At 59.3% G+C, this 26,018-nt stretch overlaps 1 protein-coding gene across 2 annotated transcripts in view; it reads left to right on the top strand.

Moving 5' to 3' along the window:
• Window positions 1-268: 268 nt before the first annotated feature.
• NKAIN1 (sodium/potassium transporting ATPase interacting 1) overlaps window positions 269-26,018 on the top strand; it is a 30,195-nt gene continuing 4,445 nt past the window's right edge. Inside the window, exons 1-5 of one of the 2 annotated variants that reach the window (XM_088178282.1) lie at window positions 269-412; window positions 20,737-20,874; window positions 21,200-21,280; window positions 22,967-23,164; window positions 23,804-23,864. In XM_088178282.1, coding sequence (XP_088034408.1) covers window positions 359-412; window positions 20,737-20,874; window positions 21,200-21,280; window positions 22,967-23,164; window positions 23,804-23,864 — 532 coding nt within the window. In that variant the 5' untranslated portion in view covers window positions 269-358. Of the gene's footprint in view, window positions 413-15,617; window positions 15,727-20,736; window positions 20,875-21,199; window positions 21,281-22,966; window positions 23,165-23,803; window positions 23,865-26,018 lie in introns of those variants that run through there. The other variant, XM_088178281.1, reaches the window with a different exon arrangement.

Below are 26,018 nucleotides of genomic sequence, written 5' to 3'. Positions count from 1 at the left end.
CGCCCGCCCGGGGCGCGGAGCGCGGCTGTGCGGGAGACAATAGCGGAGCGGGCGGCTCCGCGCCGGGCCGGGCCGGGCATGGGCGGCCAGGGCTGCGCGGCCCCGCGGCCCCCGCGCCGCCCGAGCGGGCTGTAGCGGGGCGGGGGGCGGAGGGAGAAGGGGGGGCGATGCCCCGTGCCGAGCCCAGCTCGCCGCTGTGCTGAGCCGGCGGGGCTGGCCGGAGGCTGCAGAGCGGGACATGGTGCTGGAGCCCCCCGTGACGCTCCCCGGGTGGCCAAGGGGCGGCTGGTGAGGAGCTGGAGCGCGGCGGCGGAGCGAGGCCACGGTGAGGGAGCCCCGAGGATCCGGCTGGGGAGCCATGGGGAGATGCAACGGGCGATGCACGCTGGTGGGATTCTGCTGCCTGCAGCTGGTAAGGCTCATCGGCATGCCGGGGGTGCTTTGTGCGACATGCTGCCTGTCACCGCTCCCCACGCCGCCTCGGCGGTGACCTTGTGTTGGGACCAGCTCGGGGATGCCTCACCATCTCCCAAAAAACACCCGCAGAAAAGGAAAAATGCTGATCTAAAAGATAAGGCAGTGCCACCCTCATCGCCTGCCTCAAGGCAGCGCTGGCCGGGGAGATGGATGGGGACCCCTTCCCTGCGCTGCCAGTGCCCGAGGTTGCGTCTCCAGCAGGTGTGAGCTTTGTTCCCAACTGCAATCTCTTCCCTCCGAGTTCACTCCCGCCCGCGGTTTCCCATTCTGTGACTCCACGGATGCGTCTCGGGGTGCTGATCCCCTGAGTCGGGGCGAGAGGGAAACTTGGAGCCGCTGCCAGCACTTTGGAAACTCTCCTGCTCCTGAGCGGGACCCAGCTGCCGGCGGTGGGGGGACACCGGGATGTGGCAGCCGGGAGAAAGGAGAGGGTTCATTTTAACACGGTTGTCGGGTTTCGTGACAATTCGGTGCCGCGCTTGCCGCCGCCCGCGAATCAATCTTCATCAGGCTCTGCCAGAGGAGCCGGCGAAGGGAGCGCGGGGGGGATCCGGGGGGTTTCTGCTCAAACCAGCGCTGGCGAGGTTGCGATTAATTATCCCGGCAGGGTGGTGCGTTAATGGAGAATCAGCAGCCTCCAACTTGCCCCCGCGGCCGTGCCGGGCTCGTCACGGCGAGGAGAGCAGGGAGGGACTGCTGAAATCTGTGGGGTCAGCTCGTGGTGTCCCCGGGGACGCGGGGTGATGGATGGATGGAGGCGCCGATGGAAACGGGCTCCAGAGCCCTCTGGAGATGAGGGTGGCATCCTGCTGACAGGCACTTTCTTCCCAGCTCTTGTTCATTCTTCATCCTTCAGCAGGCAGCGGGTGGGGAGGGGTCCCCACTTTTGGATGGGAGGTGCTGGGGGGGATGGGGAAGCTTTGAAGCCATTGCTGAGCCCTGGGCAGCAGTGGGATGATCCCCAGGGTGGAGTTCCCCCATTCCCAGCGGGAATGGCTTCCGTGTCCCCAGCTGTCCCCTCGCTTTGCTCTGTGAAGTCTCGCTTGGTGTTTTGCTCACCTGATTCAGGAAAAATCCAGCGGGGCTTTTCCAGGTGTGCAGGAGTTTGTTGGCTTTTTTACATTCTTTTTTTACCACTCAGCTCCCAGGTTTGTTGGTGATTATTCTCCGAGATATCCCAGACCAGAGGGATTTTAATCTGTTCATTTCAGGGCAAGGCTGAATTGGTGCGATCTCCTGGGCTGGGAGAGCAGCTCCTGCTCACACCCGGAGGAGCTCTGCTGCTGGTCGGGGTCAGGCTGTCCCTTCCACCCTCACCCCGTGTGTCCTGGTGCTGTTGGCATCCCCAAAGGCTCCAGTCCCTTACCAGAGACCTTTCCACTCCAGGCTCACCCTGGAGCAGCTCATCCTTTGGGATGCTCTCCAAAGCTCCTGCCTGGTTTTGGAGGCAGCAGCTTCCACCCTGCCAGTCATGGGGAGATGACCCTGACCCTCAGCTCCTCATCCCGGGGTGAGGGGTCTGGGTGCCCACCCATGGCCCTCTGCTGAGCCAGCCCCAGGAGGCTGGAGGTGGCAGTGCCACCCAGGCATCCCCTGAAGTGACCAAGGCACCTGGACCAGGCAGAGCTGAGGTTTGGGATGGAGCCTCAGGGAACGGGGATGATTCCCGACCCCATCCCTGCTCCCCTCCTCTGCTTCACCTCTGACATGGGGATGGCACCAGGGGGCTCATGTCCCCCCACCCAGGTGGCCCTGACACCTGTCCTGGCTGCTCTGTTCTGTGGGTGGGGACAGCTGTGCTCCCAGTGTGCCCAGTTGGCAGCTGGGGTTGCACTGGTGTGTGTGGGGCTGCCTGGCAGGCTGTGCCCCGTGGCTGCAGGACCAGCTCGTGCCATGGGCAGGGCTGCCCAGGCTTTGCTGAGCCCCCCCGGCCAGCCTGGGCCTCGGTGTCCCTTGGACAGCAGCGTGGTGACATCCAGCCCTCCCTGAGGTGATGCCACCATCTCTGGTTGGTCCTCCCTGTCCAGCCCAGGCACCTTCCCGTGGCTTCCTGTGTGCCATTGTCACCTCATGGGCACATTCGTGTGGCTCCCTATGTGCCACTGTCACCCCATGGACACTTTACCATGGCTCCCTGTGTGCCACTGTCACCCCTGGACACCTTTCACATCCCAGTTGGTTTCCCAATATCCATGAGCTGCTCCCTTGTCCCCCTGGTCCCAGGGGTGCTGTGGAGGCTCCAGGCCCCCAGGTGCAGCTGGCACCCACTGGGCACAAGGTCCCTGATGCAGAGGGGCCCTGCAGGGCCCTGCTCCCTCCAACCCACACCTGAACAGGTTTGGGAAACTGGTTTTGGGCCATGACACCACAGGGAGCTGCTTTGGAGCATTCAAACGCCTCCAAGCCCCTTCCCCCGGGCGAGGCCATGCTGTGAGTGCTGGGTGACTCCTGCTTTGGGGACAAGCAGCACACGCCAGATTTTGCCTCCATTAATGGTTTTTCCCTGGAAGAATCCGCTTGCCAAACACCCACCAGCCCTGCCCTGGGGAGGGGCCACCAGCAGATATTCATGATGATGAGGTGGGATAAAAGCAAAACTCCAGGGTTTTGCTGGTTTTCCCACCCCCTGGGAGACACAAACTTGTGCCTGTGACCCGTTGTTGTGGGATTCACCTTTTCTTTATGGGAAATTGGAGCGGCTGAGGGGGTTGGATGGGGCAGGGACCCGAGGTGACACTGCCCTGCTCGGGCACGGGCGTGTGGGAGCCACACAACGTTTGTTAACTCTGCAGCCTGGTGGTGTTGGGACAGCTGTGCTGCTGCCCGGGGCTGCGTCAGCCTTGGTGACAGTGGTCGGGGTATCGGGACATCGGGATATAATGACATCAGGACATCGGGATATCAGGATATAGGGATATTGGGACATCGGGATATCGAGACATAGGACATGCCCTGCTGGCACCTGTCAGGCCGGATCTGTCCAGCTGCTGTCGCATGTCCCTTGGCCGCCTCGCTCTGTGCCCGCTGCCGTGCTCAGGCTGGTGCAGGATGCTTTTCCTGGAGCTGCCTCCTTCTCCATCCCAAACCGGCCATCCCATGGCCCCTCCCTGTGGCCGCTCAGCCCCGCAGCTGGGTGGGGACAGGGACATTCCACGCTCCCACCTCCGCCTGCTAGAGCCGGGAGCCGCTTCCAACCGGGGTCTCCTTTCCTTCTTTGTTTCTCTCCTTCTCCTTTAATTGGCTGGAAAAGCAGAGCTGGGTTGGCACCTCCCGCCTGCCGGAGCCTGCCAGGCTGGCGGGGTGCGGTGCGGGGCCATGCCATGCCGTGCCATGCCGTGCCATGCCGTGCCATGCCGTGCCATGCAGTGCCATGCTGTGCCATGCCGTGCCATGCCAAGCCGGCACTGCCATGCCCGTCCCTGCGGGCTTGGGGCGCAGCAGAGGGGCCGCGGGTCCATCCCATCCTCTCCCCGAGCCGTGGGGTTCGAGCAGGGCACCGGGAGCCTCTGGAATGTGACCCCCGGCTCCGAGTCTGGAGAAGGAGATGGATGGATGAAGAGCTGGAAGGAGAGGATGATCCTTCATCCCCAGCCCCGTGTGACATCCCCGTGTGACTGCGGGACCCGTGTGCACCCCTGCGGGCTCCGTGGCCTTCCCGTCCCCCCTTCGTGCTCTGATTTCCCTGGATTTGGCCACCACCGGGAGCAGCGGTGGGAACCACCCTCCTCCGACATCTGCCGGCATCTTTTGTCCTCGCCCGGCTCCGGGGATGGCCCGGGGACCGCGGGGCCGCCCCCGACCGCATCCCCCCCGCCCCGGAAAGGGGGAAAGGAGCCCGGGCTGAGCCCGGGATGGAGGTTTTCAATTACACAATTAAATGCACAATTAGGTGTAATTACCAGCGCTCAGAAGGTGCGACTGTTCATAATGGGCTTGTAATCTACTGCCGCCACTGTTTGTACTGCTCCGCTCCGCTCCCTAATGATTATGGAAAGCTTTCCCATTTGCATGGTTGCCATGGAAATGGGGGGCTGGCAGGAGCGCGGGGATGGCGAGGGGAGCCCCTCACTTCCCTGAGCCCCCTCGCTGCCCCACATCCCCTCCCCGTGGGCCGGGCGTGATGGGTGTGCTGATCCCTGCGGTTCTGTGGGGTCACAGTGCCGCCATGGAGGGATGAGGATCCTCCAGGGATGAGGATCCAGAGCCGGCCCCAAGGTGGGAATGTGTTTTAAAAGCATGAAAAACCCAAAAGCCTGAAAAACCCCACCCCACCCCGTCACCTCCCCGGTGATCGCCCCGGAGGGTCCGAGGGTCTCGGTGGCCGTGGAGAGGCATCAGCCAGCCCAGAGCTCCGTGTGGGTGAGGTGAGCATCCTCCAGCACAGCCACACTCCAGGCAGGGCTGGAAAGGTTTATTGACGTGAGTTTGGGAAGGCAAGGCCTCACAGCTCGCAATTAAAACCGCGATTAAAGTGCCGTACGTCTAAATTTGCAGGACCAGCTAATGTGCACCCAAGAGGATTAACGAGGCTGCCTGAAGAACTCCCTAAATCATTCATGGCGGTTCTAAACAGAGCTGGGAGCGAGGGGGACTGGAAAATAAATGTCTCAGAGGGCTGGGTTGTAGAGAAAATAAAGAGGATGAGGCTGAAACCAGCCTGGCCCGACAGCAGAGCCGTCAGAACCCGGGAGGGAAAGGTTGATGTGAGCAGAAAAGCCTAAAGCAGGTGGGCTCATGGAGAGCTGGGAAAATGAGCCTTGCCCAGCCAAACCTGGCTCTTGTTTCTTCTTGAGCTCACAGGTCTGGCTGGGAAGGGGCTGAGCTGCCCCAGCAATGTCTGGATGCTGATAAGGAATTTGATTTAATCCCAGGTGAATTCTGTTAGGGAAAAAAAATTAGCGCTATAAAAAATCAATGATGCTCATTTCAGGACTAGGCAGGAAGAAGAGAAGGAATAAAATCATCGCTGGAGAAAAGGGGTGGGATGAGGGGATGGTGGTGAGCAGAGCCTGGCACGGAAGTGCATCCCAGCCCATCCCATCCCAGCCAGCCCGTGTCCCATCCCAAAATCCATCACCAAGCCATCGGGAGGAGGCTGGGAGGAGGAACCTGAAGATGGGAGATGTGGCAAAACAGCCTCTGGAGAGGCTCGGGGTCTGTGGCTGCTCTGAGGGAAGATCACAGAACCCTGGAATGGTTTGGATGGGAAGGGGCCTTAAATCCCATCCAGTGCCACCCCAGGGACACCTCCCACTGTCCCAGGTGCTCCCAGCCCCAATGTCCAGCCTGGCCTTGGGCACTGCCAGGGATCCAGGGGCAGCCACAGCTGCTCTGGCAATTCCATGGCAGCCCCTGCCCACCCTGCCAGGGAACAATTCCTTCCCAAGATCCCATCTAAACCTCCTTTCTTCATTTCAAACCATCCCCCCTTGAAGATGGGGAGGTGGAAGAGATTCCCCGTACCAACAGCCCTTAATGCAGGAGAAAGGAGGCAAAGTGAGTGGGTTTTGGGGAGAAAAGTGTTTTTTCAGCCCTGCAGGTGATTAACTCTGGGTGTGCTGGCCTTCCCCTGCTGCCTTTGGCCAGCGCCTGCCCCAGGCTTGGGGCAATGTTTGGAAGCTGAGGACAACAGGGACATCCCCACACAGGTCACAGTGGCAGCAGTCGAGGGATGCTGAGCACCCTGGGTTATTATTCCAGCAAAAGGTTGGGTTTGGCCAGGGAATTCGCTGCTGGAGGATCCACGAGCATCTCGTGAATTCCTCATGGTGTTATTTATTCACAGCTCCGAGCCCGGGGAATGCTCTCCCTGCCCGAGGCACTGATGGCTCCCACCGCTTTTTCCCTCTTGGTGCTCAGTTCCTCCAGAGAGAAACCCCAGGGAAGGCCTGGAGGGGCTGAATAATTGAGCAGGGAGGGTTTGGGGCTCAACCAGTTCAAAATTCACAGTGGAGGAATTGAATTCCCAAAGGGAAACCCACATCCCTGTCTGGGATACGGACCCGACTCGGAGCTCCCAGCCCCGGCCCCACAGCGTTGGCACGGGGGTGGGTCGGGAGTTTGGGAGGATGCTGGGGGAGTGCCAGGACACCCTCCCAGCCTCGTGCCCATCCCCAGGGCTGGGAAAGGCTTCGTGTCCCACTGCCCATCACCGCTGGAACGCGATCCCGCTGGCAGCGCCTCCCCCGCCGGCCGGGGACCCTCGGGATGCTGCAGCCATCGCCCGGGGATATCCCAATCCTTAGGGAAAGGGGCGGGAGTGGAAAACCCACAAATCCCTCACGCCCTGGGTGTTTTCAAGCCCCTCCAGCTGCTGCTGTGGGATGTGAACCCATCACTGCGGCGCCTGGATGAGCCGAGGGCCGGCGGCTGGGAACCCTCCCAGCCCTCACCCCGGCGCTCCAGGCTGTGTCCCCATCCCCCGTGCTCCTGGAATTCCCTGGGATGTCCCCTGGGGACAGTTTGGCTGGAAAGCGCTGGGGGTTGAGTGGGGAGAAAACATTCTTCCCAAATCCTGAGGGATGCTGGGAACAGCTCAGAATGGCCCCCTCGGCACTGATTTTTTCCTTGCCCCCATTTGAAAGCAGTTATTTATTTGAATTTCCAAAATACGGGCGTACCGGGCTGGAAAACTGGGAAGGCAAAGTGGGCAGAGAGCAGCTCAGGCTGTGTTTAGACAGGACATTAAACCCCAAGAGGTTTTTAATAAGATTAATAACAGCTCCCATGTGCTTGGGGGGAAATTTCCCCTTCCTTTGGGTCTCATCTGTGGCAGAAGGAGATTTGGGGGGAGGGAAATGACCCAAGTGCTGCTTGGGAGCAGTGGGACAGGATTGTGTCCCCTTGGGGTCACTGAAGATCATAGGGATGTTTCCAGCTGGGATGGGAGGTGCTCTGGGACCTGCCTTGGGGTGGTGGTTCCCTGCTCACCCTCAGGGCTCAGCACATCCCGGCAGCTCCAGGGGCTGGGAAGCAGGAGCAGGGAGGGAGGGAGGGATTCAGGAGGATGCAGGGGGTGGGTTTGGGGTATCCGGGTGTGAATCCAGTGGGATCCCTGAGCTGAGCTGGGCTCGGGTTGGGAATGACCCAAAGGGAATTTCCCCCCTTTGTCACAGGGAGTGACACCCTTGTGCCACCTCCTGGCTCTATCCTGGCAGAGGGGTCCTGTGCCCTGGGGGGTGCTGGGGGAGGCGGTGCTGGGTGTCCTGGGGTACCCGGGGGCTGGCAGTGACAATGACACTGCAGAGCCATCAGCGCTGGCTGTGTCCTGTCACCCTGGCCACCCTGACTGCCCACACGGGCTCTCTGAGCAGGGGTCACAGCTGTGCTGTCACACACAGGGGACTCAGCCACGCTCGGGGCTGCCCTGCTGCTCGGCTCTCAGGCTAATTACCTTGATTAGGGCTAATTAGCACTCTGGGGCACTCTGGTGTCTTCCCATGGCCGGATCGATAGCGAGGCCCTTTCCCACCATGGATGTGTGTCCTGGGAACACGGGGAGTGTGGCACAGGGAGGGAGAGGAGCCAGAGCAGGGTGGATTTACATCTCCTGGGCTTGTGCTGGGGCAGGAAAATATGGAACCTTTGGTGGATGGCATTTGGGAAGCCAAAGGGCCAGGGGTGGCCTCTGTGACTGTCCCAGTTTGGTAACTGGGGCTGCAGGGAGCTGTGGGAATGTCACTGGAACCACACTCGGCCACCCCACAGGGACTCCCAGGTACAAACCCCGAGTGGGAAATGTCCCAGGGGAGAGGAAGAAGCTCAGGCTGGGAGCTGAGGGTGCCTGGGGTGGGAGTGTTGGACTGGAGGGTGCTGGGTCATGGTGGAGGATGCTCAGGTGGGAATCAGGGGTGCTCAGGGTGCTCATGGAGGGTGCCTGAGGTGCTTGGGGTGGTAATGGAGAGTGCTCAGGGAGTGGAGGGTGCTTGAGATGGTTGGGGTGGGAGTGGAGGGTGCTTGGGGTCAGAGTGGAGGGTGCTCGGGGTGAACATGGAGGGTGCTCGGAGCAGGAGCAGAGGGTACTTGGGATGAGTGAAGGGTGCTCTGGGTGAGCACGGGGGATGCTCACAGTGGGAGTGGAGGGTTCGTGGATTGCTGAAGCTCGTGGGAGCCCCGGGGAAGCCCAGCTCGTGCTCTAATTCCGTGCAGGAAGGGCTCGGATTAATGGTGGTGCTCAGCCACTGCCTGCAAGTGTCACACTGAGAGCCCTTGGCCCATCCTCCCGGGCCCTCTCCCCCTCCTCTCCACCCCACTGCATCTCAGCAGTGGTGGCAGCCGTGGCTCCGGGGCCCAGCTGGGTTCCCCCACCTTGATTTGTGTCCCCCAGCCCCAGGAAAGGACCCAGGTCCCACCCGTGGAAGCTGCAGCCAGGCCGGGCTCAGCAGCTTTGCACAAACCCTTTGCAGGCTCAGATTTGTGTTTTCTCTGCTTTTCCCTGCCTTGTTTTGGCTCAGGAACCAGCCCCATCCCTCTCACCCACCCTGGGGACACCTGGCATCTCCATCTGTGCCTGTGGGACCCCCTCAGCTCCTGTCCCCTGCTGTCCCCTCCTCTGCTGCCACTCCCAGCCCGTCACCGGTGCTTGGCAATTCCCCTCGGCAGCTGCCGGGACCCTCAGCGGCTCCGTCCTTCCCTGGCCCCTCCTGCAGCGCCTGGCACCGTTTGCCCTCGGCTCGGGGAGTGGGGCCACAGCCAGAGCCCTGTGACGGGCACGGGGTGGCACAGGGCTGGCACTGAGTGCCCGTGGTGGCTGCTGGGGGGTCACAGAGCAGCTGGGGGGGGGTCTGAGGGTGCCCGGGGCTGGAGGTGGCACTGGGGGGTGGCACTGCAGGGTGGCACCTGTGGATGGGTAGTGGCATCCCATGACCATAGAGTGGGTGATGGGCAGCCCTGGGGCCGTGGGTGACACAGCCAGGCTTGGGTGGGGACAGCCTGGGGACATCCTGGGGACGATGCTGTGGGGTTGGCACCAGGGAGTCCCCAGGGCTGGGGGTCCCTGTGCCCACCCTGGCTGTGCCTCAGTCCCCTCCAGCTCCCAGCTCTGTGCTCACCCTGTGCTCCTGGGGGTCACCCAGGATGTCCCCCCGGGGGGGACACAGGCAGAGTCTGGAGTGATGGGAGTTTCAGGATCAGTGTTTTATTCCCTGTTTTGTTCCCTCCTGGGAATTTGCCTCGTGTCTCGGATTTGGTGGCTCCCCCAGGGATTCCATTTAGCAGCACAGCCTGGTGCTGCTGTGACCGAGAAACACCAGCAGGTTATTAAAAGTTTTATTTTTATTTTTTAAATCTTTTTCCCTCTCAAGTTCAGCAGCTGTGTGGTGGTGGCCTGTGGAGAGGTGCAGGTCCCCCAGTCCGTCAGGGGGTGAGGACATCCCTGTCCCATTCCCAGCCCTCCTAGGGCTGCATCCAACCCGGATTTCAGGCTGGTGCCCCCTGAGCCCGGCCTGGGTCTGATCCTGGATCTAATCTTGGTCCAGCACCACCGGCAGCTGAGGATGTCTGGGGAATTTGGGGTGACTTTGGGGTGTCTACCTGGGGCTCTGGTGGGTGTCAGGAGCTGTATTTAGGGACAGCCTCACCCATTTGGGGCTGGTTTATGCCTCATTGGTACAGGTACTCTCCATCATCCATCCAGGACTTGGGTGCTGCCCCCCACTTTGGCACCCTCAGGCCCCAAACCTTCTCCTCTTTTGGGTGCACCTCCAGCAAGAATGAGGATTTCCACCTCAAAATGTGGGGGCAAGTCCCAGCCCAGCAGCACCCACGGCCTGGACACTGGACTGATGCTCCCACCACCTTTTGGGGTCCCCCCGTGGCTCCTTCCATGGGAAATGGTGCTCCGGGCTCTCCCCATGTCCCCCTGCCCCATCCTCTCCTCCAGGAGGGGGATGCTGACCCCATTAATGGCCCCAACCCCGCTAACGACCCCATCCCCCACCTCGCAGCAGCCCCAGGCCCTAATTATTTTCATTCCAACCCCCTCCCCGCTGGAAGGAGCTGTGTGGCATCGGGGTCCCTCGGGTGGGTGGCACTTCCCAGACAAAGCAAACCCGGCCCTAACAAAGGGCCTTGAATTATACATGGGGCGAGGTCTGGGCAATGAACGGCGCCCTCGTTAGCGGGGTCAGGGGTGGGGTTGGTGTCCCCCACCCTGCAGGGCAGGGAGGAGCTCCAGAGCCCCATTTCCCACGGCTGGGGACCCCACGGGGGGACCCCGAGGAGCGGTGGGAGCATCCTGTCCTCGGCACCAGGGTCCCACACGGGGACTGTCCCCACCCTGTCCCCAGCCCTGGGTTTTCCCCCAATATTTCCCTATGGAAAACCTCATCCCTCCCGTGGGTGTGCCCATAAGGGAGGGTGGGCTGGGGCAGCACCCTCACCCCGCTGGCACAGCCATCCCGTGTGGTTCCAGCAGGAAAACCAATTCTGGGGGGGAAATCCCGGTTTCCACATTGTGGGGCTGGCCCTGATGCCGGGGGTTTGGCTCACATCCCTGCAGGGGTCGGGATGTCACCTGTCACGATATCCCTGTGTCACACCGTGTCATTCACGGATGTGTTGGGGCAGAGTGGGAGGGCCCTGGATGGATCCACGACCCCCACCCGACAAAGGGGCTGGAAAAACCCATCCCAAAAACCCCTCCCGCAGGCGGAGGGGATGAGAGGGGGTGAAGCAATTAATAAATGCAATTTTTACGGCTGTTTAAGGAGTCTCGAATGAGCTCCCGAGCGCGGCAGCTGCCGAGGGCTGCGGGGGATGAGGAGCCAGCGGCCACGGCAGGAACTGGCACATCCTGCCCGGGATAAACGGGAAAGGGATCGTGGGATCCACAGCAGGAGGATCCACAGTGCAGGGATCATTGGGATCTACAACAAAGGGATAATTGGGATCCACAATGAAGGGATCATTGGGATCTACAGCAAAGGGATAATTGGGATGCATAGTGAAGGGATCATTTGGATCTACAGCAGGGAGGTCCTTGGGATCCACAGTGAAGGGATTGTGGGATCTACAGCAGAGGGGACCTTGGCATCCACAGCAGAGGGATCATTGGGATCTATAGTGAAGGGATCATTGGGATCCACAGTGAAGGGATCATTTGGATCTACAGCAAAGGGATAATTGGGATCAACAATGAAGGGATTGTTGGGATCAACAGCAAAGGTGTCAGTAGGATCCACAGCAGAGGGATCATCAGGATCTGAAGTGAAGGGATCATTGGGATCCACAGCAGAGGAATCATCAGGATCTGAAGTGAAGGGATCATTGGGATCCACAGCAGAGGAATCATTGGGATCTGAAGTGAAGGGATCATTGGGATCCACAGCAGAGGAATCATTGGGATCTGAAGTGAAGGGATCATTGGGATCCACAGCAGAGGAATCATCAGGATCTGAAGTGAAGGGATCATTGGGATCCACAGCAGAGGAATCATTGGGATCAGCAGCACTGGCTCCTTTGCTGAAGGAGTTACTCCAAATATTCCAGTTTCCTCAGGACACTGAATCCCTTTGGGTGCCTCTCCAGTTCCTGCAGTTCAGAAAGCCCCGGGATGTGCATGGGTGGGAATGGTTGGATGTTCTGGTCCTGTGGGATCCTGCCCAGATCAGTCCCATTGCCAGAGCAGAGGGGTCCCACTCCCAGCCCTGGAAGCTGTGACAGGGATGGGGGATTTTAGGGAGAACGTAGATGGGATTGTTATCGAATTCCTCAGTGGATGCTGAGATATCCTGGCAGATTTTTGCACCCCAAAAAGCTCAGGAAACATCCCAGCCCCTTCCCTGCACTCACCACTCCCACCCCCCATCATCCTCTTTCAGCCCATGGGAATTTCGATCCCTGCCTTGGATGCATCCAGCACCTTCTCCTTACAGGGTGCTCATCCAGCCAGGAGGAGACCCCCAAACGCTCCAGGTTCCATTATTCAATGGAGAAATAAGAATAAATCTCCAATTCTGCAAGAAATTCTCTCCCATGGGGTGTTGCTCCCATATTTAAGCCCAAGATCTCCCATATTTAAAATAAAATCCCCCAAATTTAAACCAAAGTTTTCCCGTATTTAAGCCCAAACTCTCCCAAATTTAAGCACAAAAATCCGCCAGATCCAAGACCAAGATCCCCAAATTCCAGCCCCAACCCCCGCCAAGATTTAAGCCCAGGATGGGAGTGGGCAGTGGGGGGTGGTGCCCCTCACCCGTGGGTTGTGGAATTACCCCAGGAGAGGGAAATCCACCGGGGTCATCCCATCAATCCCATTTGTGCCGGCAGCTCCCTCCTCGCCGGGCAGCGAATCCCTCAGAGCTGCGTGGTTTCATCCCGGCTTTTAAAGCTAAAAAATGGGATAAATGCTGAAAGAAACCCCCCCACGCTCCGGGCCGGGTGGGCGCACACGGGAACCACCTCCAGATGTCCGCTTCATCCCTGCAGGACGTGGGAGCGCCCCCTCCTCCTCCTCCTCCTCCTCCAAAACAATCCCAGGAAAAATCAATATTTTGGGAGCCGTTTCGCCTCCCCACCGGCTGCCGCCGGCTGCTCCTTTCGCGGCGGCAGCGCTGGCGGGGATTATTTTTGCTCCCCGGCTCATTAAGGGGGCTGTTACCAGGCAGATTTCCTCACCCGAGCTTCTCCTTCCCAGCCCGCGGGCCGTGGGAGGAGGGAACGCCGGTTTCCATAGCGATGCGCTTGGCTTTAATCAGGGTTTCTTCCCTGGGAGAACTGATTACGGAAAGTGGCGCTAAATAAATCAGTAAATTGGATTTTTTTGGTATATATATACATATAATATATTCATTTTTCCTCTCCTCTATCGGATTATATTAACGGCGTCTTTGAGGCACCGGTTGCGGTTTGGGGAAGAATACCTCTGGCTTCTCCCAGATGTCGGGATAAAGAACGGAGCCGGGAGAATTAGCATGGAAATTGCCTGCGGCTTAATCCCTGTCCCCGCGGGCTGGTGGGGGCATCTCCTCCGGCATCATCCTGTCCCATCCTGGCGGGTTTGGCAAATTTTTTGGAGCAGATTGTCCCATTCCTTTGCTCTTCCCTGCCCGTTCCCCTCCCATGTCCAGCCCCAGCCTTTGTCTGTGTCTCGTTCCCAGAATTTGTGATTTTGGGAGTCAGGCTCCCCACATCGCTCCTGGCTTCCTATTTTATTCACTCTGTCTGGGCAGCGTCCAGTTAAACCCAAGAGTCCCAAATCTAAACCCAAGATTCCCCATATTTAAACCTCAAATCCCACAAATTTGAGCCCAGGATCTCCCAAATTTAAGGACAAAATCTCCCAAATTTAAACCCAAGATGTCCCAAATTTAAGCACAAAATTTCCCCAAAGTCAGACCCCAAATCCACCAGATCTAAGACCAAGATCCCCAAATCCAAACCCTAAACCCAGATTAAAGCACAAGCTTTAAGATCTAAATCTTAGATCCCAAAATAAAGCCCCAGCTCCCCCAGATCTCAGCCGATGATTCCTCAAATTTAAGCCAAAAACCTCCCATATTTAAGCCAAGTTTCCTCAGACCTAGCCCCAAGATCTGCCAGGTTTAATCCCACATTTCCCTACATTTCCTTCCCGAACCCACAGATTAAAGCCCAAGACCCCCCAGGTTTCAGCCCTGAGTGATTTCCCCTTTGTTTGTGGGGTTTTGGGGGATTTTTCCTTCATTTTCATTAACGCTGCACCTCTCAGTGGCTCCTGCTGGGAGTCTCCAATGGGATTCCTGATGGAGGTCCTGGATCAATCCCGATTTTCTTTACTGGGCTGTTGGTTTGGGGCCCGATGTCCCTGGGGATCACAAATTCCTCCAAGGCTGAGCTGGGGCTCAGGGATCTGTGTTGGAGTGGGACAGAGATTGGGATGGGATGGGATGGGATGGGATGGGATGGGATGATGGGATGGGTTAATGGAATGGGATGGGATAAAGGGATGGGATAAAGGGATGGGGTTGGTGGCTCTGAGAGGACAGCAGGCTCTCTGGCCACCCCAGAGGTCCCAGCCCTGCTCCCATGGTTTGGAGCAGCTCCCAGCTCGGTGTTCTCAGGCCTTTCTCCAGGGCTGGGGCTTCCCTGAGCCCTGCCGTGCCTCAGTTTCCCTGAGGCCGTGCTCCGCTGGAGCTGCTCCCTGGGGCCAGGAGGGTGGATGCTCCTGGTGCAGTGCTGAGCAGAAATCAGGGCGATTTCCAGGGAAACTGAGGCACAGCAGGGCAGGATCCCCATCTCAGCCTCACTGGAAGGCTGGGTCTCGCTGTGGTCACAGCCCCCTGCCTCAGTTTCCCCTCTGGGCTGTTTCCGGGCACATTCCCCTCTCCGGGGACACTCCTGACACCCTGGCACCCCCTCCCAAAAGTGCCACCACCCCGTGTCCCCCCTCCAGGGCACCCTAGGCGTTCCAAGGTCACTACAAGATGACACTGAGGGTCACTTTGGTGCTGAGCACCAGCCCGGGATCAACGGGATCATCCTGGATCCCTCCTGAGGGAACTGCAGCACTTCCCGGGGGGATGGAGCAGTTCCCGGGGGGATGGAGCAGTTCCCGGGGGGATGGAGCAGTTCTCGGGGGGATGGAGCAGTTCTCGGGGGGATGGAGCAGTTCCCGGGGGGATGGAGCAGTTCTCGGGGGGATGGAGCAGTTCCCGGGGGATGGAGCAGTTCCCGGGGGGATGGAGCAGTTCTCGGGGGGATGGAGCAGTTCCTGAGGGGATGGAGCAGTTCCCGAGGGAATGGAGCAGTTCCTCGCGGGAATATCCAGCGCTGTGATGGGCGGGCAGGGAATTGAGCTGCTTCCATCGCCTCGGCTTTCCCTCGGCGTGGAAAAGTTTCCTATTTGGGTGGCAGGAGGGGGAAAGGGATCTCACGGCAGCGTTTGTGGGATGCTGCCAACGAGAGCTGGGTGTTGTGTTAAAGCTCAGTAAAATATAAATGCGGTATTGTGCCATTGTTAAGGAGATATTTCATCAGAGGTAAATCAGTTAAAGCAGCCTGCTCCTGGGGAAATCGGAAATTCGTGGTGTTTTCAGGGGAAAAAAAAAAAATTCCCAGGGTTCTTTCTGGGGATTCTGGAGCCAAATGCACCCAAACCCCAGAGTTTGGGAGTTGATGGGGCTCAGGGCTTTGTTTTAGGGGTGTAAATGAGGAGGAGCTTCCTCCTGAGGTGAGAATCATCGAGAGGTGATCGTGGAGCATCCCCTCTCCATGTGGGAACACGAAATTCCCTGGATTTCAGCGTTCCCAGCGTCTCAGAGCTCCGTGAAGGTTTGGGGGGAAGGGGGGGGGGTCTCTATGCCGTGCCTCAGTTTCCCTTTCCTGTGATGGAGCCGGAACAGGAGGGGCCGGGTTTGATCCTCTGCATTTAGGGGAAAATACCAATACCACCACCACTAATAATAATAATAATAATAATAATAATAATAATAATAATAATAACAATAGTAACAATAATAACAATAATAATAATTTATTGCCATTAGCCATCCCAAGCCTGCATTTCCCAGCCCTCCCTGATGGAACCCTCAGGGATGGATGGAGCCAGGAGGGTGGATGTGGCAGCAGGGCTCAGAGGGCACCCAAGGGGTGGCACCCTGGGGTCTCGGGGGGTCCCAGGGGTGGGGACGCCCCCAGGGGTGCATCCCACGGAGCAGATTCCATCGGGATCCCGGGCTGCAGCGTCCAGCCAGGCGCATCCAGCCGGGGCTGCGTTCCCATGGCAACGCCGCCCGATGCGGGAAATGAAATAAATAACTGGGAAAAGGGTGGGGGATCAAATGGGAGAGAGGAGGGAAAGCCTTGGGATGGGCGGGGGTGCTGGGGGCCGTGCCGAGGGACTCTGCTCACCCCAAGTGTCCCCAGTGCCACATCCCGATCCCGGGGACCTGGGCTGCTCCAGATCAAAGGGGCTGCGCAGCCACCGGGAGCCCCCAAAACCTGCGGCATCCACAAGGGATTGTCCCAGCTGGGGAAGGACCCGATTTGTGCCTCTTTCACCCCAATTTTTTGCTCCTGCCGTGGTTCTGTTCCTGCATCGGGGCCTCTTCCCAGTTGGGGCCGCATCCCGCTCATCCCCATCCTGTGCTGGAGAGGGATTGAGACCCCGGCGCCTTTAATTTCTTTCCGTCTGTGATTTTATGAAGGTTTTTGCAGATGGAAGTAGGTCAGGAACTTGTTTCCAAGTCATTAAATGAGTCCCTGGGTTCACAGCGGTGTTTGCACCTCCTTAATAACCAACCGTGCTCTGCTCTCATTTAAATCGCGGCCGATTCCCCTTCCCGGGGCTGGAGCCGCTTCCCTCGGTTCCTGCGGCTCCTCATGAGCAAAGGAGGGCGTTGGCAGAGCCAAAAATGCCTTAAACTGCCTCAGAAAGAGGGTCTGGGGGAGGGGGGTGAGCCTGCAGGGGGTCGGGGTGGGGATATGTGGGGTCCTGGAGCAGCTTTGGGGTGGGAGCCGGGCACGGCTGTGCCTGGGGCTGCGCCCGGAGCTCCAGGGATGCTCCAGCAGCCCCGGGGCTGTGGAGAACATTCCTTATGGATCGGGCATCCTGCTGTGCTGCCAGACACTGCCCTGGGGGGATTCTCTGATATTTTTTGGATAGAGATAGCGGAGGCTCAGGGACGAGGCGAGCGATGCTCTCGCAGCATCTCCGGCCGCGGCACGGGAGGAATCAAAGAGGCCAAATCTCTGCAAAACGCAGCGAAATGAAAAGTTAAATCCCCGGCGAGCCTCGGGCATATGGTGTGCGGGAGGAAATCACCCGCCTGCAGGATAATGAGCCATGGGGGGGTCAGGAGCCCTGCCCGGAGGGGAGGGGAGGGCGCGGGGGGAGCTCAGAGTTCAGCCCGAGGTGCAGATGCTGCTGAGGGGGTGAAGAGCAGCCAGGAACAGCATCCTGCCCGTCCCAGGATCCTGCCCAGCGCCAGCTCCAGGGTCCTGACTGCTCCGGGAAAAGAGAGAAGTATCCAAGGAGAGCTCAGAGCCCCTGGCAGGGCCTGAAGGGGCTCCAGGAGAGCTGGAGAGGGACTGGGGACAAGGCATGGAGGGACAGCACACAGGGAATGGCTTCCAGTGCCCAGAGGGCAGGGCTGGATGGGATCTGGGGAAGGAATTGTTCCCTGGCAGGGTGGGCAGGGGCTGCCATGGAATTGCCAGAGCAGCTGTGGCTGCCCCTGGATCCCTGGCAGTGCCCAAGGCCAGGCTGGACATTGGGGCTGGGAGCACCTGGGACAGTGGGAGGTGTCCCTGCCATGGAACGGGATGGGATTTAACGTCCCTCCAACCCAAAGCGTTCTGGGGTTCTCTGGTTCCAGGAGGAGTGGGAGTTGCTGGCCAGGAAGGTTCCCGGTTTCTGAGGGTGCTGGGTGGGGGATGTTCATCCAGCGCTCCCCGCCTTGGTTGCAGTCGGATTTCCGAGCTCAGTTTCTCGGCTGTGGTGGGGACGGTGCTCCCCGATGTCCGTGCAATCCCCCCGGCACAGCCACAGCCAGATCCAGCTCTCCCATCCTCCTCCTGGGGAATAAAGACTGAGAAAACTTTGAGTGATGGGATGGATCTGAAGGTGATGAGGGAAAACCAAAGGGTGATTCAGGGACAGAGGAGCTCTTTCCCTCTTAAATTTGGTGCCAGCATGCTGGAAAAACCCCATTTTCTTCCAGCTCTGCCTCCCTGGTGCCATCTCCCCGAGCCCCAGCTGAGCCCCTCAGCTCGTGTCCCCACGCGTGTCCCCTCCTGGCACTGTCCTCCCCTCACCCACTGAGGGAGTTCGGTCTCCCCTGCTTCGATTTCCCGGTGAAAAGAAAATCTCTGGAATGAGCGGGATCCGGCTCCGCCCCCAGCTAATTGCTGTGATTTGCTGCAAAGAGAACTTTTGGGGCCGATCGATGAACTCGTGAGTGTTTAATTAAGAGGGAGCCCTAAAACTCGCTGCATTGATCAGCCGCAGGTTTATCTTCATTAGCAGTGGGATGGCGTTTGCATCCTGGCTCCGGAGCTGGGAGGGGAGAGCGGCGTGTGAGCGGGACTGGGAGCAGCGGGAATTCCCATTCCAGGAGCAGGGCAGCCTGGGGAGGATGCTCTGAGCCCCACGGAACAATTTTGGGGGTGTTGGATGCTGGGAAGTTTCTTGGGGAGCCGTGCTCGGGGTGATGGTGATGCTGAGCCCCGGAGCCAGGGCTGCTGTCACTGAAGGGCTGGGGGTGCTGAAGGTCCCTCCCAGGGACATTTTATCCCCAAAGGATTGGGGACAGACCAGCCCTGAGCTCAGGGTGCTCGCTCAGCCCCGCAATTCTCTGTGCAGGGTCACCAAACCTGGACTGTCCCACTGGAGGTCGTGCCTCAGTTTCCCCACTTGTGAAACACGCGGGAATGTCCTTGGGATGCCCTTGGCAAGGAGCTGCAGCCACGCTGCTTTTGTGCTGTCTCTGCCTCTTAACCTTCAGCTCCATCCCACGAGGATGGAAAAACCAAGATCTGCTCTTCCCACGGAGGGAAAAGCTGGAATAACACACCCAGGGTTGGAGCTGCTGGGCTGGCTCCAGCAGAGCTTTGTGGTGCAATTGGCAATCCCTGCTTATCCTTGGGGAAACCGGGGGGTTTATCCCTAATTTTGCCTCTTTGGGATGGAGAAGGGTTTGGTTCAGCTCCTCCTCTTTCAGGCCATCCCAGCTGCAATTAAGGAGCCACACGGGTGTGATCCCTTCCTAACCCTCAGAGGCTCTTCCCAGCCCCATCCCTCAGCGTGGAGCATCCCTGGTACCCAAAGCTCCCATGCAGCTCCTGCTGAGCTCTGCCGACAGCCCCCAGATGGATGGGTGGCCATAAAACCCCGAGCACCGTGCTCCCTGTATCATTTATTATTTACATTCCTCAATTTAGGAGATTTACAGCCCGGCTGTGAGTATTTCCAGAGGCTGTTTCCTCAGAGAGTTTAAATAGCAGGGAAGTGAATTAAGTCTCAGTGCAAACAGTCTTGTCCTGGCCCCACAGGTCCAGGGGCTGCTGCTCCGTGGATTTGCATCACCTTTAATTAAAATCAGGGCCCTACTGACACTGATCCAGCAGATCCTATCCCAGGGATAAGGTAGGGGATGGGATATCACTGTCCTAGGGTGGAGCTGGGTGTGAATTAGAGCCCTCACAAAGGAAATTCAATGAGTATTTGGAGTTTCATGGATGGGGAAACTGAGGGCACAGCTGATGGATGCACATCCTCGGGAAAAACGCGGGCAGGACCTTCCCCACCTCATTAATTCCCCCCTGTAATTAGGACTGACTAACTCAGGCTGGGATGCTGCCTGGGACTCCCATGGGTTCTCCTCTAATTCCAGATCCCTTTGGGAGCTGCTGGTGAATGGAGGGGGGATGCAAAGCCCTTTTTTTCCTCTGGTTTGCAGGATAAATTCCCCCCTTTTCAGGCAGGAAAAGGTGCTATGGGGAGGGCTGGAGGCCCTGGGGCTCTCAGGGTGAATCTGGGGCACTTCAAAGAGTGACAGGACAGGGATGAATAAGACAAATGGAAAGAAATTTCGGGTTTCCAGGCTGCTGTCGAGCTGTCCCTGTATCTGTGTGCCAGCACCCTCAAATTCCCTAAAACTTCCTTAAAAGTTCTCTAAGAAACCATAGCCTCATCCAAAATCCCCATCACTGAACGTTCCTGAACTCTCGCCTTCGCTCTCCTCTTCCTCGGAGCTAATTCTGTAATTAAGAGTAATGGAGGCGGAGCCGGCAGCGAAGGGAGCCATAAATCAGAGCTGGGATCAGGGCGGGTCCCCTCAGCTGCCGGCCCTGGGGGATCCATCCCCGGCAGCACGGCCTCGTTTCGTGGGTCACAAATGATAACAGCGATGAGAGCCCGATGGATCCACGGGGCCGGCCAGGATGGGCAGGAAATCAAAGGCGGGAGCTGGAGGCTTTTCCCGTCATAAATCTTCCTCCAGGATGGGTTTTCAGCAGCACCCGAGCTCTGAGTGATGGGGAAACTGAGGCACAGAGGGTGGTGTGGGGTTGCATCTCCTTGCATTCCCCTTTTAGATGCAAATATCCCAAATAACCGCTGTCCTGCTGGCCAATGCAGAGCAGGGACATTGCAGCCTGCTGCAACCCATTATCCATGGAATTCCCAGCAATTCCTGGCCACTCCTCGCTTTCAGCACCGCGGGAGCCGCCGCGGGGCCGGTCCTGATCCAGGTCCCTTCCCGAGCCCTGATCCAGGTCCCCTCCCCGGCCCTGATCCAGGTCCCCGGCCCTGATCCAGGTCCCCTCCCCGCTCTGTTCCAGGTCGCGGCGCTGGAGAGGCAGATCTTTGATTTCCTGGGATACCAGTGGGCCCCCATCCTGGCGAACTTCTTACACATCATGGCCGTGATTTTGGGCATTTTTGGGACGATCCAGTACAGATCCAGATACCTCATGATGGTAGGTACCGCCCTGGGGGTGCAGCAGCCTCACCCGGGGGTGTCTCAGCCCCAGGTCCCTCCCGTGTCCTCTGTCCAAGCTGGGAGCAGAGCAGCCGTGACTGCTCCACCCCTGGAAGTGTCCAAGGCCAGGCTGGACAGCGCTTGGAGCGGGACAGAGGGAGGTGTCCCTGCCCACGGCAGGGGTGGCACGGGGTCCTTTAATCGGGGTCCGATCCCTGCTGTGATTTTATGATTCCACGATCCAAACCCGGCCCGCCGTGGCTGCAGCGGGCGGGGCGGGGCAGGAGCGGGCTGTCCGTGCCCTGACGTGTCTCCTCTCGCAGTACGCCGTGTGGTTGGTGCTGTGGGTCGGCTGGAACGCCTTCATCATCTGCTTCTACCTGGAGGTCGGGCGCTTGTCACAGGTAACGCTCCCACCTTCCTCCTCTTCCTCCCTGCATCCTCCTTCCCTCCATCCTTCCGTCCTTCCTGCTGTCCCGCCCTGGCGCTCCTCCTCCCCCTCCTCCCCCAAAAGTGCCCCCTCAGAGCCCGTGGGTGCCCCCAGCCCCGCAGCAAAGCGTCCGCCCGGATGCCGGGGGTGCGGATGGGATGGGATGGGATGGGATGGGATGGGATGCACAGACTGGAAGTCCAGGCCAGGCTGGCAGTGCGCGGCCGTTTCCAAACGCAAACTTTTATTTCCTGTGTCTCCACTGAGGGGATAAAGGAGAGGCGGAGCAGCGGGAACAGGGATGAGCAACGGCGGGAAAGTTTGGGGCAGAGTCTTTGGCAGGGATGGGGAGGGCAGTGGGTGGGAGGAGCTGTGTATTCCCAATTTCTCCGGGGCTCCTGGGGCTCCCAGCCGTGGCTGGACCGCATTCCCGGCTTTGGGAAGTCACCCTGTAGCGATGGGGTCGATGTGAGTGGGGCTGTGCCTTCACCACACCCTGGGCTGTTAAATGACAGCTTTTACACGAAAAAGAGCAAAACTTCCCGGAGGGATGGGGCAGCACCGGCTGCTTTGAGCATTCTCAGCGCAGGGTCGGGGTCCCTGTGCTGAGCTGTGCGTCCCTCCCCGGCTCTGAGGCTGCCGGGACATCGCGGAGAGTTGGGGGCAGCCAGCTCCACTCTCCGTGCTGCCCCGAGCAGGGAAAATCCTCCTGGGGGTGTGCCATGGCTGGGAACACCTTCCTGAGTAGCTCCAGGTCATTTGAGGCTCTCCGGAAGCTCTGGGTGCGCGCAGCAGGATGGGGAGAGGGGGAGGATTCCCTCCCACCGCTTTTGGGGTTTTTGGTGGAAATCCCCGGTCTCCGTCACGCTGCGATGGCACAGGAACAGCAGCTCCCCCTCGTCCTCTTCCCTGCACCTCAGCCACGTCCTCCAGCTCCACAAACCCAAACCCACTCGCTCCTTTTCGGGGTTTCTGCCGCCTCCAGCAGCAAAAATCTTTTAATCCCAGATTGGTGATTTCCTGCGGAGGATGCTCAGCCCCAGCACAGCCGGTGCTGAGGGGCTGGGAGGGCTCCCCATGGGATGGGGGCTCCCCAGGGGTACCAGGGGGACTCTCAGTGGGGTGGGAAGGGACAGACAGGGGCTGAGGGTTTCCCCCCTTCTCAGGGGGCTGCTGCCTGCCCAAGGCCACCCCAGAGCTGCTGGAGAGGACACAGGCAGAGCCCCAAAGCTTGTGAGGGGCTGACAAGGAGGGGACATGCATCAGGGGGACCCTGCAAGGCTCCCTGGGGATGGGATGAGGGCGTGACACCCCAAAACCCCAGGGGAAGCCGCAGGGACTGCCCTGCACCCCTGGAACCCACAGATGGGGGCTCCCATGGTCCCATCCCTGGCATGACAGGAGGCTCCATCATAAAGAGCTGCTCCCTGTCACTCTGTGACACCCATCCTGTCACCTGGCCGTCACCTGCATGCTGCTTGACCAGATGGCCACGGCACCAGCATGGGAGGAAGCCCCAAATCCCGGGGCTGCTGGCCGGGGTCAGGGAAATGCCCTGCTCTGATCTCACGGAGCATCCTTGCCTTGGGAAAACCCATTTTCTATCCAACCCTGCTGCAAAGAGCCTCAGATCCACCACCTGTGCCTCCTCCTCCTGCAGGACCGAGACTTCATCATGACCTTCAATACCTCACTGCACCGCTCGTGGTGGATGGAGAACGGCCCGGGCTGCCTGGTGACACCAGTGCTGAACTCCAACCTGGCCCCCGAGGACCACCACGTCATCACGGTCAGCGGCTGCCTGCTCGACTACCAGTACATCGAGGTGGTGAGCAGCGCCACGCAGATCTTCCTGGCGGTAAGGGAGCCTCTCCTCCCCCTCCATCCCAAATCGGGAACGGGACAGGCGGGGTGATGGCACCGGGCAGAGCAGAGGCGCCGTGGTCCAGCTGGAGGTGCCCCCATCACACATTTCTGTCCCCCAGAGAGGAGCAGACAGAGCCCTGCCAGCACCCAGGGGTGCTGCCCACCCCAAAACTTGTCAGGTCTGGATGCTGCAGGGATGGAGGAATCACTCACTGGAATGTGCTGCCCGCTGGGAGGGAGTGCCCCCCTTGGCCGTGACTGTCAGCCCCTGTGGGGAGGTGGGAATGGGACACACTTGAAGGCAGAGCTCCCTAAAATAGAACTTTTAAGGGGAATCAGGGTCCCCAAAGGATCCCCAGCACTGTGTGGGGCTCAGCACCCTCTGTGGGGTGCCAGCCCCAGCCCCTTTAGGGTTCCCCCTTGTGCATCTGAATCCACCCAACCCTGCTGCACCCCAAACTGCACCGGGATGGGCTCTGGGTTGCTCCCAGTGCCCCCAGGTCGTTCCCAAGTCACTCCCAGTGCCCCCAGGTCGCTCCCAGACCCCCAGCCGTGCCCCCACTGGCACCGTGCTGGTTGTGCTGTCCATCACCCCATAACCAACCTCTCCCTGCCCACTGTTTTTTCCCAGCTCTTCGGCTTCGTCTACGCCTGCTACGTCAGCAAAGTGTTCCTGGAGGAGGAGGACAGCTGTAAGTGCCTTGGCTGGGGGTGACAGGGGCACAGTGTGCTCGGCTGATGCCACCCTGAGGGGTCTGGGGAAGCAATTCCCGGGTCCCAGGCTGCTGAAAAATTCCCTTTTGTTGTGTTTTTGCCCCGTTTTCTCATCCGTGGGGAGGCAGAGGTGCTGGAGTGTGATAGGGCAGCCCCTCCCTCCCTCCCCGACAGCCACAGGGGCTTGGGGACACTGTGCCCCTTGGCTCTGTCCCCACAGCCTCCCCACGGCCAGGATTTCACCCCAAACCAGGGGTAAAAAGAACATTTTAGCAAAGTGAAGTCGAACTTTTATCCAACCTGTATTGCTCCTTCTGATCCAACCCCGATCCCTGCAAACATCCCTGGGGAAGTGCCCCGGCCCCAGCCAGGTGGTCGAGGCTGTGGCTGTCCAAGAGCAGTAAAAGCTCCTCTGCCATGAATTAATTCCCACCAGCAGGACTGTGCCACAGCCACCCAGATCCCCGGAATCAGTACCGAGATCAGCACTGGGATCATCATCCCACCGGTGCCACGGACCCACAGGTGGTCCCAGCCCAGCCTGGGGCTGCAGCATCCCCGTGTTTTCCCTCCTTTCCCATGGAAACAAACATCTCCGTGTGGAATTGGCCGCTGCCTGAGGGAACAGCTCCTTTCCAAAAGGGTTTATCCAGCGCCGGTGGCTCCGTGTTTGCACTCCCACAAACCCCCGCACCCAACACACTTTTAATATTAATGCTGCCTCAGCCCGGGATGCAAATGCATCTTTTTAATGGAATTACTTATTAGATTTGGAAATGGATGGATGGCGTCAAAATCGAGAGCTGGCGGAATATTAAGTTGAGAAGGGAAATATTCTGGGAGAGGGGGGCTCTCCCCTGGAGCTCACGGCTCTTGGACACGCATGGATAACCCGCCCCAGTGTGGGATTCTGTTTGAGGAGTTGGGTGGTGCTGGGGATCCTGGAAAGGTTGGATTTCCCATCTTGGCCTCACCTGGAGCCCATCCCTGTGCTGGCTGTGCCAAGGTCTGGGGAAACACGGGATGATGTGGGTGAAGTTGGGTACCCCCAGGGTACCCCCAGGCACCCAGAGCTGCTCAGCATGGGTCGGGATGAGGGGCCGTGCTCTGACACCGGGATCCCCCCGGGAATGGAGCGGGAGGAGCCCCCAGGCTGGAAATCTCAGCAGAAAAAGCTGATCCATCGTGCCTGCAATGCCCCGAGGTGACAGCCTCAAACGAGCATTAATTCCCCCATAATTCTCCCTAAATGCCCACTCCGCGGACAGGGGAATTCCGCCCCGTGTGTCCGGCGGCAGCTCCGGGGCTGTGCTGGGGAGCTCCGGCTCCTTCCCCCGGTTTCTCACCCGTGCTTTCCCGGGGTGCTGCCGCATTCCCGCTGCTGTTAGCTGGGATGAAGCCCTGGCTGCGGATGCTGCTGTGCCTCCCCGTGCTCCATTTCAGGCTGCTCAGAGAGCCTGGGGAGTTTCCTTCCCCGGAGGGATCCGAAAGCTGCCTGGATAAAATTCCACGTGCCCTGGGAACCCTGCTGGAGCGGGGGGTTGGACTGGGTGACCACCAGTGGTCGCTTCCAATCTGATCCAGTTCGTGGTTCTTATTTATTCCCTTGGGATGCTGCCACCACCGGGAGTGCGGCACTGGAATTCCTGGGATACTGTGGTGACTCAGGATCACAGAATCATGGAATGGTTTGGGTGGAAGGGACTTTAAATCCCACCCAGTGGGAATCTCAGGTGGTTTGGTTGGCTTTGAAGATAATCCAGTGCCACCCCTGCCATGGCAGGGACACCTCCCACTGTCCCAGGTGCTCCCAGCCCCAATGTCCAGCCTGGCCTTGGGCACTGCCAGGGATGCAGGGGCAGCCACAGCTGCTCTGGCAATTCCATGGCAGCCCCTGCCCACCCTGCCAGGGAACAATTCCTTCCCCAGATCCCATCCAGCCCTGCCCTCTGGCACTGGAAGCCATTCCCTGTGTGCTGTCCCTCCATGCCTTGTCCCCAGTCCCTCTCCAGCTCTCCTGGAGCCCCTTCAGGCCCTGCCAGGGGCTCTGAGGATTTCCCGATTACACACTGGGAAGTTGCATTTTGCTGGGATGCAGCTGCAGCCCGGGATGTTCCCTGTCCCACGGCTGC

The sequence above is a fragment of the Sturnus vulgaris genome, chromosome 24 (genome assembly GCF_052056855.1).
Source record: "Sturnus vulgaris isolate bStuVul1 chromosome 24, bStuVul1.hap1, whole genome shotgun sequence".
Lineage (NCBI taxonomy): Eukaryota > Metazoa > Chordata > Aves > Passeriformes > Sturnidae > Sturnus > Sturnus vulgaris.
The sequence above is the reverse complement of the archived record's forward strand: the minus strand, read 5'-3'. Positions and strand labels throughout refer to the sequence as shown.